The 20,979-nt window shown below is 32.2% G+C and overlaps 1 protein-coding gene across 3 annotated transcripts in view; it reads right to left on the reverse strand.

Moving 5' to 3' along the window:
• LOC131844734 (uncharacterized) overlaps positions 1-20,979 on the reverse strand; it is a 232,927-nt gene that overhangs the window by 8,762 nt on the left and 203,186 nt on the right. For 2 of the 3 annotated variants that reach the window (XM_059193685.1, XM_059193686.1), the window contains one exon: positions 8,621-8,714. In XM_059193685.1, the coding sequence (XP_059049668.1) occupies positions 8,621-8,714 (94 nt within the window). Of the gene's footprint in view, positions 1-296; positions 625-8,620; positions 8,715-20,979 lie in introns of those variants that run through there. The other variant, XM_059193687.1, reaches the window with a different exon arrangement.

Raw genomic sequence — 20,979 nt, forward strand, 5'->3', positions numbered from 1 at the left:
CCTTGACCAGATGAGACAGCCTTGAATAGTTTACACTGAAGTGACATACAAAGTCTGATATGCATTCAAAAATTAGTAAGTATCTATCCTAAAATTCCTAATAAAAAGGGTACTAAAAATTATTCATAGTTACATGTTACAGAACAGTTACAAAGTCAAAGTTTATGTACTTATACAACAACGAGAAATGCAACTACGAGTACTGTCAGATAATTGAAAACGATTAGACCATTATGTATGGGATAATTTGATGTAATCAGTTTGCGTCGTACCAAATGTAGAACGGTGTGAATTACCCGCGCTCGAAGGGATTGTTCCTATCCCTCCCGCAGAGGCAGACGATGGTTTTGTTGACTGATAGCACGATCAGCGAGTTGTGTTCCAGGACTACGCCGACCTCACAGTTTTCCTCTTTACACTTCATCGCCTCGACGGCGATCGGAGAGAAGAGCATCGAAAGGAGGGCACTATCACTTCACTCAAGGGTTTTTGTTTTGTGACCGAGGGCGGGAGCGGCAAGGCGCCAAACGGGGGCGCGCGAACGCGCAATTTGGCGTAGACTGCCAGACTGCCGCCTTCTCGAGTTTTCAATACATTCAGTCGACCCGGCGGTGACTATTTGACTGCCTGAGCGGCGGTCGTGGCGCCGGCCACCACGCCTCGCGCAGCGGTGGGTGGCGAATGTACACGCACCTCTCCCGTTACCTTATTGCCATGTTATGGGGACCCGACCCCGCACTGCGAAAGCAATCCGTAATCAACCGACATGTTACGGTATTTTGCATTCACTTCCACCGATCCAGCACGATTGACAAATAGACCACAGTGTAATTGTTAAAGTTGTTTTGTTCAAAAATATCCAGCACCAAGGCGATTGGATATGGTCACAGACTTCTCACGCGCGCTAATAGGACACAAGTATTCCTAATTATCTCATTGTTCCTCGTCTCGAGAGCGTCTTTCAAATTCAAATCTTGGTGAAGACGGCTTTGTTATTCGCTCGTCGTGGCTGAACTGAAAACAGTTGGACGTCAACGGATGTCGGTCCTTGTACAGCATTTATACATAACAAATAGGTCCACTGGAGAGTGGAGACAATCGAATAAGCATTGTATATGTAACATGGCTGAATACATTGTGATCTCGATACGCGTCAACGCACATTCAGAATGAGGGTATGGAGAGTAGTTAAGCTACAATGCAATTTTCTCGATTACAAGTGTTGTAAATCCATTTGCTAGAAAATTTAACATGGTTTAACAAATTGTACAAAATACGCGTTTAATTTCTACAGACATGACGTCAATCGTTCAAAATAAAGATAAAACTTACTGGTTTCTACACCCCCTGTTATGTTCAGATTAGATAATTTTGCTTATGTAAGGTTTCATTAAAATCCGAATTGCGAAACAATCTATATCATTTTGTATGTTATCTAACGGTAAATAAAGTGATACAGGTATTGGGGCAAATATAAGCCAACCTATCGATTGTACATATACTATCCAGAACTTGTTTAATAAAAAAATAAAAGTGTATTATGCCGATATTACTAGACAACTATTATATGTATACAAGTGCAAACCGAATTGAAGATCCTAATGAAAACTTAAACCTTAGCATACAAAATACAGAATCAATATTACAAATTGTTAGTGCGGAACAATAAATACCCAAATGCAGGGACTTTATTTAATACATGATAATAAAATGGTGCATCCGCCTGCGCTAACTGATTACGCTGGCAGGGCACCTGTGGAGGATAACAAGATCATCAAGTCAATTAGTACATTATGGCAATTTCACCAGGAATTTCTTGTTATGGTTTTCAGGGGAAATCGCGTGGAAGTCAACCTGACATGGTATATCGCTAGCTATAGGGTCAAGTATCCATATTACTGACAATCGTTTTTCCCCAATACATATTATCCAATACAAAAAATGCGGGGACTATGAATGGCAATAATTTCCATCTTTTACGGCCTTTTGATTCATTGTGCCGTGCCTATACCATGATAGTAAATTACAATAGCCGGCCTCCAACTGATACATCAGATAACAATTCATAATACTTCAAATGTAGGTATATTGGAAAACGTGTTTCCATACTTGCGTACGTATGAACTTATGTGTAACCTCAAAAAGACGAGATTGATTTAAAATTGTGCAATAAATTGTGAAAAGATCTAATACGTATGGTAGAAAAATGTAATTAAAAAAACTAGGTAGTTACTATTCGTGAATGTACTTCAGATAATTTTTTACATTGTATTATTAGATTATGTAGTTAAATTATAAAAATAGTATAATATCATAATTATGATTATAAATAAATATAGAGAAAATATTGTAACATGTTTGATAAATAAACAAACATAAAAAGCATTTTTTTGTAACTAAGAATAATGTAATTTAATTATATTTAAGATATAAAAATATTATAATTTTAAAGTCGATAAGTTATTAATTAATTTTATAGAAAATATATACACTTTTTAAAAACCAAGTCTGGTATTATAAATTTAGTAAAAAATATTTGTAAATATTTAGTAAATGTGTAAATTCTCATGTAAATGTGTCAAACGAGACTGCAAAACAAAATAAATTATAATTTAACTGTAATTTATAATTCTTATCATGATCTTCAGAACAGTAATTTAATTCAGTTGCCAAAATTTTTTGGACATATTCCCAATAGTTTGGATAAGTTTACTGTACGAGTGTTATTATAACTCTCTTACATTTATGAATGATGCAAAACTTATATTTGGTGTTCCCCAATTTGTCAACAACCAAAGCCACTACTATGTAAACCCTGAAAAAACCTGATGTAATTTAAATTATATACAAGTTCGGCAAATTATACAAACATTAGGGCTAATGTGGATAAAATACGTCGAAAAATTGTAAAAAATCCTAATTATAAGTAATAATTGTCTTGCTAACATTTCGAATAAAAAACAATGAATCACATTTTACAATGGCAATTATTGTAAAAAAAACATCGTCATTCCCCAAAACGTACTTACCTACAGACTGCATTTAAATTTTAATAACAATACCACAGTATAATAACTACTTCGACCCTGGTTTGTAATTTTAAACGCAATCGTTAGCGAATATTCTAAAATACACGGGGATTATTGTTATAGTGATGTCCAGACAGACTGAAGTTGGCTCCCGTCCATCCGCATGATGACGGACCTTGAGGTTTCATTGCTCGTATTAACGCGCGAATTTCATAATAATTCCCGCTATTATGACAATTTCAAACAAATATTTATATTAATAATCTGTAATGGGGTTTGCGATGTTATTTCATTTACATATTTAGTCGTAATGTGTGTAAGAGCGTATACCTAGACAGTGTTCATGAAACTGAACATTTTACAGAGATCTAAAAGTTTTTTCAAACAGATCATCACGTTACTTTCAGTTTTCACTCTGCATTAAGTTTTAATGTGTATTCGTTTTATGTTGGATTATGAATTATAAACAAAACTGTATAAGGTTTTAATTTCAAGTATCCCTTTTTCAGAGGGTACCTACTATACAATAAAAGAAAACTTGCGAGTGACTAACCCGATTTGTTTGGGTTGTATGTTGATTAATCATTCAGTAAATGAAGCCAAGTTCATCTACAATGATTTAACAACTGTTTTGCGACCCTTGCAATATGTCTTAATCAGTAAAGCAACAGACCTAGGACTAATACAGGTACTAGACTTTATTTAGCACAATGTTAACAGCAACATACTATATATGTAAGTCCTATCATTAATTGCGGTAATTAAATGCGTCGCGGAAACAACAATTACGTCGCAAAGGACACAGCCAATTAAATAACCGGTTAAAACTAGTTTATATCTAATAAGAAACGATGCCTGTTACGGTATTTTTTAGAACGATTACTCTAAATAGTAAATAAGAGACACTGTTTTTGTCACAGACATATATATATATATATATATATATATATATATATATATATATAAGGCAAGAGAGAAAACATAATGGACAGACCATATGGTCTGTCTTGTTATTTTTTTAAATTAGCGATCTTAAGCTATAAATTAGGGTGAGTGGACTCAATGTCAAATCGGTACTTTTAATATGTATTTAAATAAGTAGTTACTGTACCCTAAAGCAGTGTATACAGTATGATGTTATAACAGTTTCGTTGAAATTAGACAAGTAGTGTTAAAATAACAGGTGTATATATATTACTTAGTGACGCGTATTATTTATTGTATCCCCTACTTCACAATTCCTCTTAACTGGACTGGAAGAAATCCCTTTTTGGGAAAATTCCGCCATTATACCCATTTATTTTGTAAGTTATATGTGTCCTTTTATACACAAACAATACAGACAGTACAACAAACAATCAAACTATAACAATCTTTATTTGAATTGTAGGTATGCCGCAAATTCATGTGTAACACTGAGGCGTCTGCCTATTTGATAGCGAAAATGGTACAATTTTATACCAATGTTAATATTATATATTCGGAATAATATTTGATTCTCTAAATATTTCCATTCAATATTTTTATTTTTATTCACTAATTAAATTTTCGAAAGAAATTATTTTCTAATATAGTCACAAAATGAAACTAATCGCTTTTTTTGAAATTGATATGACAACAAAATGTACTTACATCTTCTTCACCAATTTCCTCACTGACCGCTGAATTATACTAATGATCAACATTTTTGAAATGGATTTTCTTTCACGTCAAATTATAAATAAGTCAAGACGCAGTAAAAATAAAAGAATAAAAAATTACAAAATCTTGCATGCAAACAACTTAATATACGTTAGATTTTTAAATTATTTAGCTTCAATTGAAGACCACGCAGCTGAACTCCGGATTACAACTGAACAAGATTACTATATAAAAAACGGGTAGTACTTTTATTGTAATGTTTACATCTACCCTACATGAATGATATATACTATAATTGAGATATTATGTATGTATAGTGAGTGAAGGTTTATTAACAGTACAAAAAATGGCAGCGAGATAACTAAAAAGAGTGAACTTTTTACGACATATGTCAACTATATTCGTGTGAAAATTGTTGCAGTTAAATAATTAAATACTTTAATGTAAATAGTAATAACATAATATACCTTCAATACGGTTATCTCTGATGGAGTAGCCTAGTGAACATACTACTTGACTTATCTATATTTCGTTTGGTATATTTGTATCCATATTGCATGGGCTGTCGTCGTATGAAAATTAGTTTGTTAAGTGTGATTGCTTTACCGAAGGATATTTTTTTATGTTGTGGGTTAGATCCGAACTTACTGCCCTTGGATTTTAAGGCGGGATAGTAAACCACGATACTTTCACAATGTCGCGGGTGTCCTCTAGAATTTAACGTCCTTTATTGTTTTGTACAGTAATAACCTTCATTTGTTCACTGTCACATGAAAAGTTGATTGACACATTTGATTGGACAATGTCATTGTCGCCCTGATATGGACGAAACCATTTTACGAAATATATTGTAAGCAAATATATATATTATTTATCTTCATTATATTGTGTACCCGGATTTCAGTTGGAGCATAATGTCACATTCTATACATACCTATAGGTGTTGCGTTTATATAATTTTTAATTTAGCAATTATTATCGGCGTGATACGTAACTATACCAGTTTAACTACCGCAAACCAGTGTTTCGTTTAATTATATACGATAATAAGTAAATAACATAGTAACAAAAAGGATGTTTGATTCACTACATATTATAGTAAGAAGTATTATGTAAATTGTTAATTTATGTAAAATTATGATAATACCGATTAAATATGAAATAAATTATTTTGAAGGAATTTCTGCACTGAATGAATTCACAGAATTCCGTCAAAGTAGTAAATGGACTATTACATATATATTTTACACTAAGATATAAATTTTTAACACAGCAAATCTTACTAATATTTAAATGCGAAAGTTTGTGAGTATGGGTGGATAGATGGATAGGCTATAAATTTCACGCGGGTGTAACCACGGGCACACCTAGTATAGTACTATAATACATATACCGTAAATAAAGTAGCAAATAATAATACTTTGGGTATATATAAATACCAGAACATATATTTTTGTGGGACAAACGGATAACTATCGTTTGCCTTTATGATTATCCGTAAAAATATTAATTTGTAATCTGCAAACAAAAAAATGTAAATCTAATTTTTTATTAATAACGAAATACCTATTGTATTTCGTTATTGTGCCCAACGCACCTGTTTTTAGACTTTTATTATATATTTTGATATACACATTTTTAATATTTTATCCTTTGTTCTATTTTTATTATCGATTTTGAAATATATGTCTTTTACCATCAGCAACCTTAGTTTCTCTTAACACTAAAATTAAAACATATAAAACATACAGTCCATAAGAAATCTCAGTCGTTAATAGGTTATATTATGTATGTAACCATCTAAGTATTAAAAGCTGCGGAGTAAAGAAATCAAAAAAATTTAATGTCGATAGATATGTAGATCCCAGAACGAATCTATTGCGAGACAAATCGATAACTAGTGTTAGATTTTTTATGTAACAGCGAATTAAAGAAACCTTGATTACCTGACATCTAAATGATCCGGTCCGCTCTATTGCCTTGAGACTCAGATTGCTAAAGTGCTTTATGGTATTAAGATTTGCTTTGGAACTTCAAGTGTGGCCTCACGCATAAATAAGGCAACAGCAAATGAAATATAAAGGAGAATGATAGTTAGAACATTATGAGATCATAATATTGTAACTATGGTAATAGATTTAATGAACAAATAGATGCTGGCAAATAAATTAGTGATTCAACCTGAATATATCATTCAACGCCCTGACGTCCTTAAGTAAATGTAAAACTCACTTAACTGATATTGTATTAGTAGTATTACATATATTAATCAACCAGATAAGTAGAAGAATTGAATAATATTTATTAAAGAAATTATTAACAAAATTCGTATAGCTTTGGTGAAGATATCACGATATTCTACGGAATACGAGTACTCAAAAATTGCTTTGGAATTTAAAACTTGCATGTCCCTTTTTTGAGATTATTCTTAGAATTTTATTTACTACACGAGGATTGATTTTCAGGGGTAACTATATTAGTAACCGTCGAAATAAAATTCCTGAATGTATTATTTTTTCAAACGATTGCATGGTGAGTATTTATGTATTATTTTCATCGTGGACTGCATAGATGAAAATACCCATTTCTACTACCTCTATTAATTCAAATTTAAAGTAGTAGTCAGTCTTAATTAATCCTAAACTAATGACTGTAACTAACACTGCAACAGCTTTTAGACATATTAACATTTTAATGACGGCTGAATGAGAATGCAAATATTTACCTGTTAAATATGCCAACTTACTATTCACTACCAAAGTAATAATATTCTCTGAGCAATACCGACATAGGTATATAAAAAAAGAAAAACTAGAACAACTGAGTATAGAACGATTCCTGCTGGGGAAACTAGGTTCACTACTAGGTATATAATAGATGTAGATTGTACGTAAGAATATCTGAAGTTAGGTATAACTTACACATCTGCTGTGTAAACTCTTAAAATGCTAATTTGTGTAACATTCTTTTACGTGCATGAAGTGAAACAAATTATATGTATGTCAATTTACGTCATTTAAGTTAGCAAATATTTTTCTAATTTGTTATAGATATCGCCGACAACTATAAAAGACTGTCGACAGCATAACGTCACACTAATATTATAAGAGATAACTAATTATTGCCAAAATAAAATCTGTCTACAATATGGCATAGTTAGACACGTCACTTGACTAACATTTTATGGTCAATAACTTTGATTTACACTGATCACACTGATGTATCATTCTCAGTCTGTTATCGATCAAAATAATAATAATTCAAATGCTTTAGCCTACTTTACGATACGCGAAGTCTCATGGTCGTAAATGCGAATGCTTATCTTAAGAAATAAATACGTTTTTATTGAGTTTGGCCGTTGATGTGATAGCATATTGTGTTTATGAACTATTTATTAGATCTCCAAGTAGGTTTGTAGTTTTAAAATTAGATTCCATTTGTTCGCTTAAAACGGTTATTTTCAAATTGTGCCATTGTGTCTTGTATCAATCAGACGCACATGTTGGACAAAATAGATCGCATGTCCGCAGTACGAATCCATATTATATTATTATCTTCCACGTGTCGTGAACCTGAGAGAGCAAAATGTCTGAATTGTAGATATAGTATCCAAATAACTCATAAGTAATTGTTGGAAAAAGACACAAATAATTAAATATACACCATAACAATAGTATTCGTAGAGTATATTATTTTACTTTTGAAGCGAAAATCTTAACATTTCAAAGTTTGTTCCTCACTTTATTTACTACTACTATAGATAGATAAAAGAATTAAACCTATATAATTCTAATTCATTAGCTTCATTTACATTAATAATGTAATACAAACTTTATTCTGTATATCAATTCATCCAAATTGAATTCTCTACATATTAATTCGGATAATAAAGGTGTCCTAAAGACGTAGGTCCCATTTAAAATGCTCATGACTTTAAGTAATATACTTACTTTATTGTGAGGGCCAGCAAGACTATAATGAGCCCTACCAGGGCCATGGCAATAACGACGCCGCATATCATGTAATTCGCATCACTCGGTGCATCTGTAACAAGAGAAAATAAACTTTAGATGCTTGTATCTAAGATTGAAATTGAAATTTACATAAGAGGAGAATGTATAATGCAAAAAGGTATAAGGCACCCGCGGTTAATGCAATATGTTTTTTAAATAGAAGTACACCGTATGGAAAAAAAATAACTCTACCAACCATCGTGATATCTTTTTTATGAGACCGATACAAAAGTGAACCTTATAGACTGGAAAAATAATAATCATAATTGAATAGATTTTTGCCATATAACTTTGGCAAAAATCTATTCAATTATGATTATTATTTTTCCAGTCTATAAGGTTCACTTTCGTATCGATCTCATAAAAAGGGTTAATTAATTCCTAAGTCGTAAATGATTAAGCTAAAAATCGGGTTAGAATACTCTAAAACTGTAAGAACGACTTTAACTAAAAGATTTTAACCAAGAAATAAAGTGTCTGAAATCAACCAGTTTTAATGAAATCATATCAACAACTATTGTAATTTTTTTATCTGACTCCAAAAAAGTTTTTTTAATGTTTGTTACTTTACAACTCCATCATTTATAAACTAATTCAAAAATGGCTTTTTTAGTTGAAGGAGTCCAGATTGGTATTTATATTTCTGAATTCTTGGAGTCGATTTTTTGTAAGAAAATTATTCAGTTTATTGCTTAGTGACTGTGATTCAATTTCAAAATTATTGTACCTGCTTTCGGATTGCTATACCATTTACGACTACCCATATATTGACATCGCCTTTAAAAAAATACAGTCGACTTTAGAAATACCACATTGTTTAAAATAATTAAAAATAAGAATGAACTTCAAGGCTTTGTGATCAGAATAGAATTGAAAGCTTTAAGTATTATTTTAAAAAGGCTTTTTACAGTGGGCAGTGTAGATACAGGATGAATAATAGAACAAGCATGTACATAATTATTTCGTAGCCACATAAATAGACTTCATTATAATAACTGTATTTATGTATCCTAATGTATATTTAAAGACACATTGACAAGCAGTATTTATTGTTTATGACATGACTACTTTGAATAGGTGCAGATAGTTAAGTTATTAGTCAGTTTATCTTATTGTGTATCTACTGAACACTTGAGTGATTGTAATTTCTCTTATCAGTCAAATGATATCCTGTGGTTTCTGTACCTAAAATACCTACCAATCACTACATTATATGACTCATATTAGTCAAGTGGGTAACAATATTCTATTTGCATTAATAATATACGAATATAAACACGCAATTGTTTAGTTCAGTTGAAGTACTTTTATTTAATAAATAGATTCTACGATAGTTAAATCTATGGCTGCAACTTCTAAATGCAAAATACTAACTATCACATGGATGTATGAAGAATAACCATCATGGGATACAAAGATGAAACAAACTAGAAATAAAATTTGTTATAATATCAGAGCCCGCGACTATATAGGTATCTGTAAGTATGTGTATATATCTATGACTATGTATTTTGTTAGTTATTAAAATAGAGTCCTTATTTTATTCCACACGAACCAAAATTAAAATATTACTGAACCAAAGCTGTTTTTAAGATTAGCGCGTACAAACACACAGACAAACTGATAAAATACAAACAATAATTGTTTTTAGTTCTAAGTTTTTTCATATATAACAGACAGTAATAATAATTGATAGTTTTCGAAATTACTATTGATAAAGTGCATGCATTGATCCCATAAATTTATGAACTTTTCCGTTAATAAAATGTTATTTTGTAATAGGGCCTCAGAGATTCTTGCTAACATTTAAACCACAATATATGTATTGGAATGACGCAGATCTGTTTTCAAATTAATCAACAATATAATATAATAAAGTCACACATAATACATTTTCATGGACCTATACCTACCTATAACAATATCACTAAACTAAAAAGTATGAACGTACAGACTGGCAAGTGTTAGTAAGAATGGAAGAAAAAAAAATAGTTTCTGTATATTCTGTATAATATTTGGCTGCAGCGTTTGTTTATAATAATAGCAAATTGAAAGCCACTATAAACTTTGTCCACGACTTCGTCTGATTTTTCCATTATCGTACTACAATGTAATGTCACTAAGGTCTAGCTATTTAGTAATGGAAACGTTTGTTACCTTAAACATATACTTTCACATTTATAATATTAGTATGGACTAATAAAAGTAATTTATTTCTTAAGATTATTAAATATTTATGTAACCTGTTATTAAATATTTTATTATAGTTAGAATAAAATGTAAACAAACCTAAAATACAAACAAATCTAGAATAAAAATTATTTTTTTTTTGCTCGTTTATATTAGAATACCCAAAAGAACATGTTCCGTATTAATTTTAAAAGAATCCTAAACACCTACACTGGCGGCTCAGCTAATGGAAAATTCTGACTGTCCTCTGTATACACGTAATTTGTATTGACGATCTCGATGGTCCAGTGGTTTAGCATACCGCTTTACTTGCATACGTCGCGAGTTCAATTCCTCGCATGCTTCAAACAATTGTATTTATGAGCATGATTGTTATATTGGTCTATGTATATTATGAATGCATTTACAAATATACATATCTAAGTATTTATATCAATTGTCTAGTATCCATAACGCAAACTCTGATTAGCTTCGGACTAGAGGGCGCTCTGCGAATTGTCCAGTATTGTTATTAAGTTTAGGCAATAGTATCACTGGTTAATAAAAATAAAACATAATATCATATATATAATAAACATGACGCATGTAGTAGCTATGGAATGCAATTATCTTATAGATTTCTTGTTTCCCGCAAATTTCCCACAGTCGATAGAGTTATGTCACTAAACTCAAAACTAGTTATGTCGCTAAAAGCATACCTACCATACAAGATGGTACAGGTTCCCCATAAACGGTTATAACTGCACCATTCCAGTTAACGGTACAGAAACCTTAATCACTTGTCTATTCATATTGAATCAATAAAAATACAGACATGCGCTTTTGCGAAATTTACTGGCGAACACGCACACCAGGCATGCAAGTCTTTGTATTTTTTTTACATAATTGAAATGGCAAACAGTCTGACGAATGGTAAGTGTAGAACCTTACTTTCAGTAAGGTATATTACATTATCATATCACGCCCTTGGTGACCACTTAAACATTGGCATTCCGAAGCATTAAAACATTCATATATTGTAGTTTCACTGTTTTGTCTCGCCGTTCCTCCGAAACACTGCTTACAAAGCAAGCTTTTAGGACGGAAGGGTATTGTTAGTAACGTGGATTAATAACCCCATTACTAGCAATATACCAATATTAGGTTAACCTCCACGCGGTTCCTCTTGGATACCATCATGTTAAATTCCAGGTAAATTTGCCACGATGGGCTAACTGATCTGACCTCATACTCAACTTAACATCCTTCCCTAGTGCCTCATCAGTGTATACCGTTATTGCAGGCGAGTGCATCATTCCATTAAAAAAAGGCAAGCTATTTTGCGGCTCAAATGAGATTGAAGTACCTACGGAGAGGATTTTTACAGTCTACATCGGTGTGAAGGAATAATAACTGTAACTTGAGTCATTGGACTTGTGGCAGTGACCCTGTTATAAGTCTGGGATACTATCCACAGTAATTTCACTGTATTAACGAGTTCACGTACCACTTTGTGCCAACTATGCCGTATCCTTAATTTGCCAACGGTACCAATGAATATTAGCGGAAAATACCAGATCGATAACTAAATTTTTAACGCTCATTGGAAATTTCATCAGATAGTCGGCAAGTCAATTGAATATTCGTGATCGTGATATTGTGTAATTCATTCAATTTACATACAGAGTTATTAAATATTTTATTTACTGCTTAAAAACACAAATAAACAACAAATGTAAAATATCTTACAAATTGCAAGCTTTCGGCAAAAAAGAGGGCTGAAATTTTAAATATTTAGTTATGTAATCTGTAATGAACTGACAATTCCACAATTAAAGAATTATATTTTTTTAATCACAATTAATATTTAAAATATTATGTACCTATACACAATTAATATAAGGAATAAAATATCTAATTAGTATTTTAGTTAGGTTTCTAAAGATTATATTTCAGAAACCTAACTAAATATATAAATTAACAATATTATTGTAAAATACTGACATCGGAATGTGCAATTAGATAACAATGACTATTACAAAACTTAAATAATATTATGTAGCAATCGTCAATAAATCATTTTTACTTTGTTCTGTTAGTAATATATGAATTAATAAGTATTCTCGAAACAGTTGTTCGTGTAATACAATTGTTGTAGGAAATTAATGTTTCCTTTTGATAAAACGATGGGAATGATTTTATGACGACTTCATAGGAATTTCCAATAAGCATGACCATAGATTTATTTATTTTATATTTTCCTTTAATTTGTATTACTACCACATACTTAGAACATTTGCGCATTAGTTTCTGTGGTTTCCTCATAACTCCAAAGTCATTACAAACATTGTATTTATTGAAATATATATGTATGTACCTATATTTCCAGCTAATAAATCCAAATCATACCGCCATATGTTAATATATAAATATTAAAGCCGCTTTAATAAATCGCATCGTATACAATAATAATAATTATTAATATATTGTCTCAAGAAAAACAGATGAAATCGCGTGTAAGTTTTAGAATGCTATAACGTGAAAATTATTATATGTATATATTTCAATTCAAATCCTTTTTACTATTTATACAATATTATAGGTTAGTACTTTCATTGGCTGCAAAATACGGATTGAATACTTTTGTTAATTTATAATAAAAATGTGATGCACGATAGAATCCAATGTCGTTGTATAGGAATTAGTTTGCAGAGTAAACCGGCTGGTCCATTCTAAACGACGTTCATAATAAAAAAGAATCCAAGACGGGGAATGTGATCCTTTGCTTGTTCTATGGAAAAATACCCGAAACTTATTGTAATATACGATAAAAAATTGTATAAAAGACAGTTCAATGTATTTCGTACAAAGCTGTCTTCATTTCGACAGGAGATTTTAAATTCAAAAGATGTGATTTTTTTAATAATAACAAATTATATACCAGTGTATATGATAGAAACGGTTACTGAACCGTTTCTATCCTTATAACACATTCCATCATCACGTCCATGAAGTTAGTTTCATTAAGATCTGTTCAGCCGTTTAATCATGAAAAGGTCACAAACACACATGTGTATTTACAATATTAGTACAATTACGGATTAATACAATAATTAAAGTGAAAACTTTTTTAATTCGTAACTTTATTATATGCAAAATATGGACTATTAATAAGAAAATAATAATTCCACAACAAACAAATAAAGTAGAATGCTGTCATGGAATTTTACGAAAATATCTAAGCGTCGAATCATTATAATGTCCCTATGTTTTTTAGAAGTACAACTGCCACGACAGGTTTGTGTTCATTAAAGTTTAAGGGCATAGCCACACGTACGATAGTTCTTTAACCATTATCTAAAATCTGATCATCAGCAATCTGATCAAAATTATTATAGTAACAAAATAAAACTTTATCGGTTTTAAATAGGATCATTAACAATGGTATCAGTGCAGAAAGGGTAAAATATCGTTTAAAACATTAAAAAAAAAAATTTAATTCTTTTATTTTTACCAACAACTAATTATTTGATGAACTATCATCATAATTTCTCTCCTCTGTTGTCCACAGTTTAAAGCAATATAGATAACTAAGACTTTCGATTTGTGAGTAATAAGGACCGGCCATGTACTATAAATGTTAATTACTTTTCAAGAAATACGTCACGTATTTCCTTATTAAAGGTCGAGAACCGTCTCTTAGTTCTCTTTCATCACTTATCGTAATAGACTTATTTATGGATGTATGTGGAATAGTGTACTCGCCTTTTGCTAATGGTAGACATTGGCAAGGCAGTCGAGTTCGAGTTAGGTCAGTAAGTCCATTGTGGCGAATACAACAGGAATTAACCATGATGGTTTTCAGGGGGACCACATGAAGGCTACCGGCCATAATACAGAGTAACGGGGTCACGAGGGAGAAAGGAGAATCAGCAATGTGGACTGATGACTCCTTTGCTACCAATGTACCATGTCAGTTCAAACTGCATGCTATTTTTCTGCAACCTATCCTGATAAATTCCTTGTGAATTTGTCGCGATGGACCAACTGACCTGGCCTCATGGTCATCTTATCGTGCTCCATTGGTGCTCCGCAAGCGCGGACCACATGAAGGCCACCGGCCATAATACAGAGTAACGGGGTCACGAGGGAGAAAGGAGAATCAGTAATGTGGACTGATGACTCCTTTGCTAGCAATGTACCATGTCAGTTCAACCTCCATGCTATTTTTCTGCAACCTATCCTGATAAATTCCTTGTAAATTTGTCACGATGGACCAACTGACCTGGCCTCGTGGTCATCTTATCGTGCTCCATTGGTGCTCGGCAAGCGTATACCGTTAGCGTAAATGGGTGAAGCATTTTATTATAAACAATTAAAAGAAAATGGGGCCACTAATCCCCATTACGAACAATCGCCTCATTAGTCGTTAGTTATCGGTCATGTAGTTACACCCTTATAACACTTAAATCAGGTGTCCGTCTAACAAGTGCATCGCACTCGAGCCTGTGGGGTTAACGTACCTTGGACTGGTCTTTTTGCTATGGCCTTTGGGGCAATGTTCCCGGGAGTGTAGATACACCTGGCGCCATTACAGAAAATACAGTTGATAAACTTACACGCGAAACGTGACGCTACACAGGGATGGATTAGGGACAGTGGAGTGTAATATATCAAGAGTCACAAAAGGAGCACAATAATAATAACAACAAAAAACTCGTTAATAACAAACAGATTTCAAGAAAAATAAACTGTAGTTACAAAATGCATTACAAAAAGCGGCCTTATCGCTTTATGTGCAAGCAAACTGAGCAATCCCTTACACCATATTCCCATGGACTGTTTTTAAATCAATATAATAAAACAATAATTAGCGTATTTATTGTTTATTTGAAATTGGAATTAATTTCTGAAATCTTAATAATTTATGTGTGCATTTTTTATATAATACGATCGCTCTGTGAATAAATTTTCGTTATATACGGTAGTCTCAACAAATCGGCAGATGTTAAACAATGTAAATCCGTACTAAATGTATTCCATAAATAAACCGTTAACACTTATTACGACCCTGATATCGGCAAATGTATTGGCGCCACGATAACCTTAAATTATGCGAATTGGCTAAATTACGTTACCTACTATATTTACACGTGTAACCTGCTTCCACGAAAGGTATGGACAATCAGGGTTGCCAACATTAGAAATTTGTGCCTCGTACACAGGAACTTGAAATTCATACATTGGTTCTTTATAAGCTTGTATCTTATCTTATATTTGACGATGGATGACTTTATTTAAAAAACAAATTCTTTGCAAGTGGACCGTAAGAGTGGATGCTGGATGTATATAAATACATTATTAACAGTAATTGCTGCATTACAAAATTTTGGTCCATTTGATGGTAACTAGCAACCGTATTATATGAACAGCACAACGAATATTATATCATCATGTGGCGCTTGCATCTTACGTTAACTTTCCAGAGGACTTAGAAGTTTTGCCTCAATACCCTGTCATTTATGCATAGGCTCATAGTTAACGGCACAGAGGTGAGGTCACTAACTATGGGCCTCATAAATAAGCAAAACCACTCAGAAGGCTGCTTGGAGTTTCTCTGCGTGGTCGTATCAGAAATGTAGAGATCCGCAGAACTAGAATGACCGAGATAGCCCGAAGAATTGCGAAGTTACTGAAATGGGAATGGGCAGCTGTCCTACGACAGATGGCCGTTGGGACAGCAAAGGCGCGGACCGGAACACGCAGTGCCTGAAGGCCTCCGATAAGGTGGACCGACGATCTGTTCAAGATTGCTGAAAAGCGTTGATTGCGAGCAGCGGAAGATCGATCGTCGTGGAGATTTTTGGGGTAGGCTTTTGTCCAGCAGTGGACGTCTTCCATGCTGAAATGATGATGATGATGAATGACCCTGTTATTTCACTGTCATAATCACCTTCCAGCTTCATAACAGCTTCAAAATCAAGTTGCATGGCCGCTGAAATAGATGGCACAAAATTACCCTCGTAGGTAAAATCTTGTATAGTTGACAACCCTGCAGACAATATCGTATGTAATGCTTTGACAACAACTGCTGAACCATCAGTATATAGGATTGCATTAATAAGCATTAATGTTTTATTGCAATACAACCTGTTGCAAATCATTCGGCAGATCTTGGTCGCAATGCATTAAAAATTGTGGTAGTTTTCAGACTGTTGATGTTAGCATTTTTTTTCTTCAAATTTATAGATTTACGAATATTACATTTGCTTTGCTTGGTAAGCAGATTGGAACAACCTGTTTTTTATGCACTTGCTAATGAAATACTAAAAACTATTGCAATTCAGAGAAGAAATGTAGTATAATAATAAAATTTCAAGTATTTAAACATATTTGTTCGCATTTATTTGGTTATGCATTGGTAGATCGTTTTATAAATTACCTAACCACCCCGATGCAAAAAGGGGGGTCTCTGTGTTTAAATCTATATCATAGCTCCTAAACAAATGAATCAATCTTGATGAGGTTTCGTTTATTTGAAAAGTTACATGACCGAGACAGCTCTTAACTATATTTATTATGAATATCTGTGCAAGCTTTTCGAGGTCACTAACTTTTTTATTTGTGTATCTACATTTTTAACTCAAATATTTTTTTAATGAGATTAATTTATTTTATTTTATTACGTGATTTAAGACAGTTTAATGCATCTAATGATAGATTAGGAATATATTAATTATCTAAAACAATGTCATAACTACCTGTTACTGTCGTAATTTCAAGCGGTAGCTATTGATATAATTACAAATGAATCTTACAAGAAATATTTAGAATGTCATACTCGATATTACAATCACTGTCGCGTTCCTTGAGAAAATATATAAAAACCGTTACCAAACAATAGTAATTGTTGTATGTAGGTGTGCACGTGATTACTGCAACATACAATGTTGGTTATCACAAGGAATTGTTGTATGCAGCCAAAACATTACTTGATACATTAACGCGTGATTTATGAGAACATGACTATCACGTTTGCAGACCATAAAAGCTGAAGTAGACACGTTTGAAGCTCAGATGTGTTTGTATGTATATTGCGTCAATGTTATATTAGGATGACTGTAAAACTGATTATTATGACTGATAATGTAATACCTGAGGTAGTCTTTGTACAAAGCCATCAGAGTACTTTTGTGTCGTCTATTTTTTTATACAACAATGGTGGCAATTAGGTATACAGCCTATCTGATGATAAACGATTACTGTAGTCTATGGCCGCCTGAGACACCAGGACTGTCACGTGCGTTGCCGATCCTTAAGAAACCATAATAAACCCTTATATATAACCCTTCTTGAAAACCCTATGCTGTCTCTAGAAAAAACCTCAGCAGGTAGTTAATTCCAAAATCTACGTGAACGCGGGAACGATTTCAGAGGACCCTCCTCTTCTGAAACGCACTGTCTTCGGTCACTAAGGTTCCAGTGTGTGGGGATGAATTTCCTGTCAATGGCGAGAGGTGTAATGGTAAAAGTTAGTCGTAGGTATCATATCGAACAATTCTTCAGAACACAGCCCGTTGTATATTCGGTAGAACACATAAAGCGATGCGAAATCTCGTATCAAGCTAAGTGGATCGATACCGGCTGTGAGATGTTTCTTACTTTGTAAACTCTTTTGAACACGTAATGTGTTTCGGTTCGAGGGTGAAATTACAGGATATAGCATATTTATACTTGAATATAGCAACGCAAAAGTGGTAATACGGGCGTCACATGATTATGTCCGTAGTGTTGTTAATGTATAATAATATCACGAATAATAATGATCACGACTGCTACTTACCACTTGCCGTCAGCAAGTATTCTATTCCAGTCACAAAATAAAAAATACTATATTTGTCTTACACAACTATTAATTAATATTTTTAATTGAATTAAATGAATTTGCAATAGTATTTTGAGAATAACTATGGAAGGAAATTGATATATTATCTTATATGTAGCTTAAAATAAAAATACATTTACACATATTTGGTGTGTGTAATGTCAGTGTATTCATGGTGTGTCATAATATATTTAAAATAGCTTGGAATTTACGTTTATAGAGTAACAGAAATAGAGCACGATTAAGCTAGCGATTAAATGTAGCTATATTTATAATGGGAATTGTTATATACTCAAGTTGAGGCTAACATGACTCATTTAGTACTAATGGGGTAAAGAAACCGTAGCGAAATAGAGTTCAATATTCTCATTATATGTACGTATACGGAATAATAAGTCTGGCGAAACAAGGATGGCGCATTTTGTATTAAAAGTTTTTTTAATATCACTAGGGTTGCCACCCTTGTATTATATCAATATTAGAATTGGTACCACCATATGTTTCAAAAGCTTATACGTTAAACCGTTACGATATTTTCTTTACTAGGGTACTAGAGACATAATGAGTATATCCATAAGTCCCTAGCTATAAACTTAAATACATTTTTTGTAAATACATATATAATATATGTATATAGAAAAAACGCATACCTGCACAATATAAATGTTTGTATCGTACAATGAATCAAACCCGCGCCATCGGAAATAAAGCCGTGGTTAAACCGCTAGATCACTGGGGTCCATATTATTCTATTTAATTACTGTCTTCGCTAAACGAATTACAATTTAAGAAAAAAAGCAGTAGAATATCGGATATATTCTAGGGGATGCTACAAATGTAGCGTAGTGAAGATATACTAAAAATATTAAATCACTGATTGACATAATTGATAATAAAATATAATATAATACAGAACAGTTGTATTGCTGTCATAATAAATTAAAATACATACAGTCAGGAAAAACATTATATACGCATTGAACGAAATCATTAATAAATTTCTGTTACAAACAGGTTAAAGAACTTTGAAAATGGGGACGGAGCCCTAATTTAGCTACCACTGTCATTCAACTTAAAAATAATAAAATATACCTTAAGCAAAAAAATAATTCACTTAGATTCTAATTTCAAATTACATCGGTTAGAATCAATAATTAATATGCAAATAATTAGAATTTAAACGAGTTTAAGAGTATTCCAAGCCGTAAATTATTGAAAAAAAAAATAGAATGCTTTATATTCGAATTGTTTTACTGTAGATATGTACAGATGATAGGAATGACTTTATATTGTCATACTTGACATTATATTAATAGTTATATAAAACCGCAATCATCTCTCCGGAACTGACCTACAAAACTAAAAGTTGACAAAAATATATACACTTAACTTTCATTTAAGTTATTACATATATAAAATAAATTGCTAAAGTAATTTACCGATTACTTAAATTTTGTCATTTATATCTCAGAAGTTATAATGTACTTTAGCGATGTAGCGCTTTAATATACTACCATTTAACAACTTCTTAGATGAATGCCACCTGCATTGGTGAAGAGTGCGGGTTTGATCTTCACGCATTACAAACGTTTATTCATTGGTGTTATTGGTTATCCTCCTGTGTACTTTCAACGTATATAACAAAAATGTAATAATTATAAAATACTCAATCCAACACAAATAAAAAAATATTAGTTCTATCAGAAGTCTATTAATCCATATTCAATTTAAGACTTGATGAGGTTGGGGTGGTATGATATGTTCAACGTCATATTATTACACTTTACAAAAAGAAATACAGTTATTTTAAAGTATATAAATATACTTTCCTGTCTTCATTCGGGTGAACCGTACGTTCAAATAGTGAAAAAAATACTCAAATCGGTCTCTAGTGGTTCCCAAGTTTCCTTTTCTCGTAAGAGATTTCTTCTATCTTTATAATATTATAAATAATATAGGTATAAACGTAATATGTTTTAAATACCTATCATCACGATTATCTAGGATCGGGTAGTCAGAGGCATTTTCATTTCATTAGCCGATGTCATGGTAAACGCAACACTTGACAATATTAGAATCCAGCGTCTACCACCGTCTATCAAATTAATTTTTGATTTTGTTTCTGGTGTTTCTTTTACAAGAGAGTCAGTCAGAAATATAAATAGACACACAACGATTTTTATTTGCGTCTGTCAAATTTGAACTCACGACCTTTTAAATGTAAGTATAGATAGTAAACCAC

This window comes from Achroia grisella, unplaced genomic scaffold (genome assembly GCF_030625045.1).
Source record: "Achroia grisella isolate CSIRO2021 unplaced genomic scaffold, CSIRO_AGI_Agris_v1 utg413, whole genome shotgun sequence".
In the NCBI taxonomy this organism is placed as follows: domain Eukaryota; kingdom Metazoa; phylum Arthropoda; class Insecta; order Lepidoptera; family Pyralidae; genus Achroia; species Achroia grisella.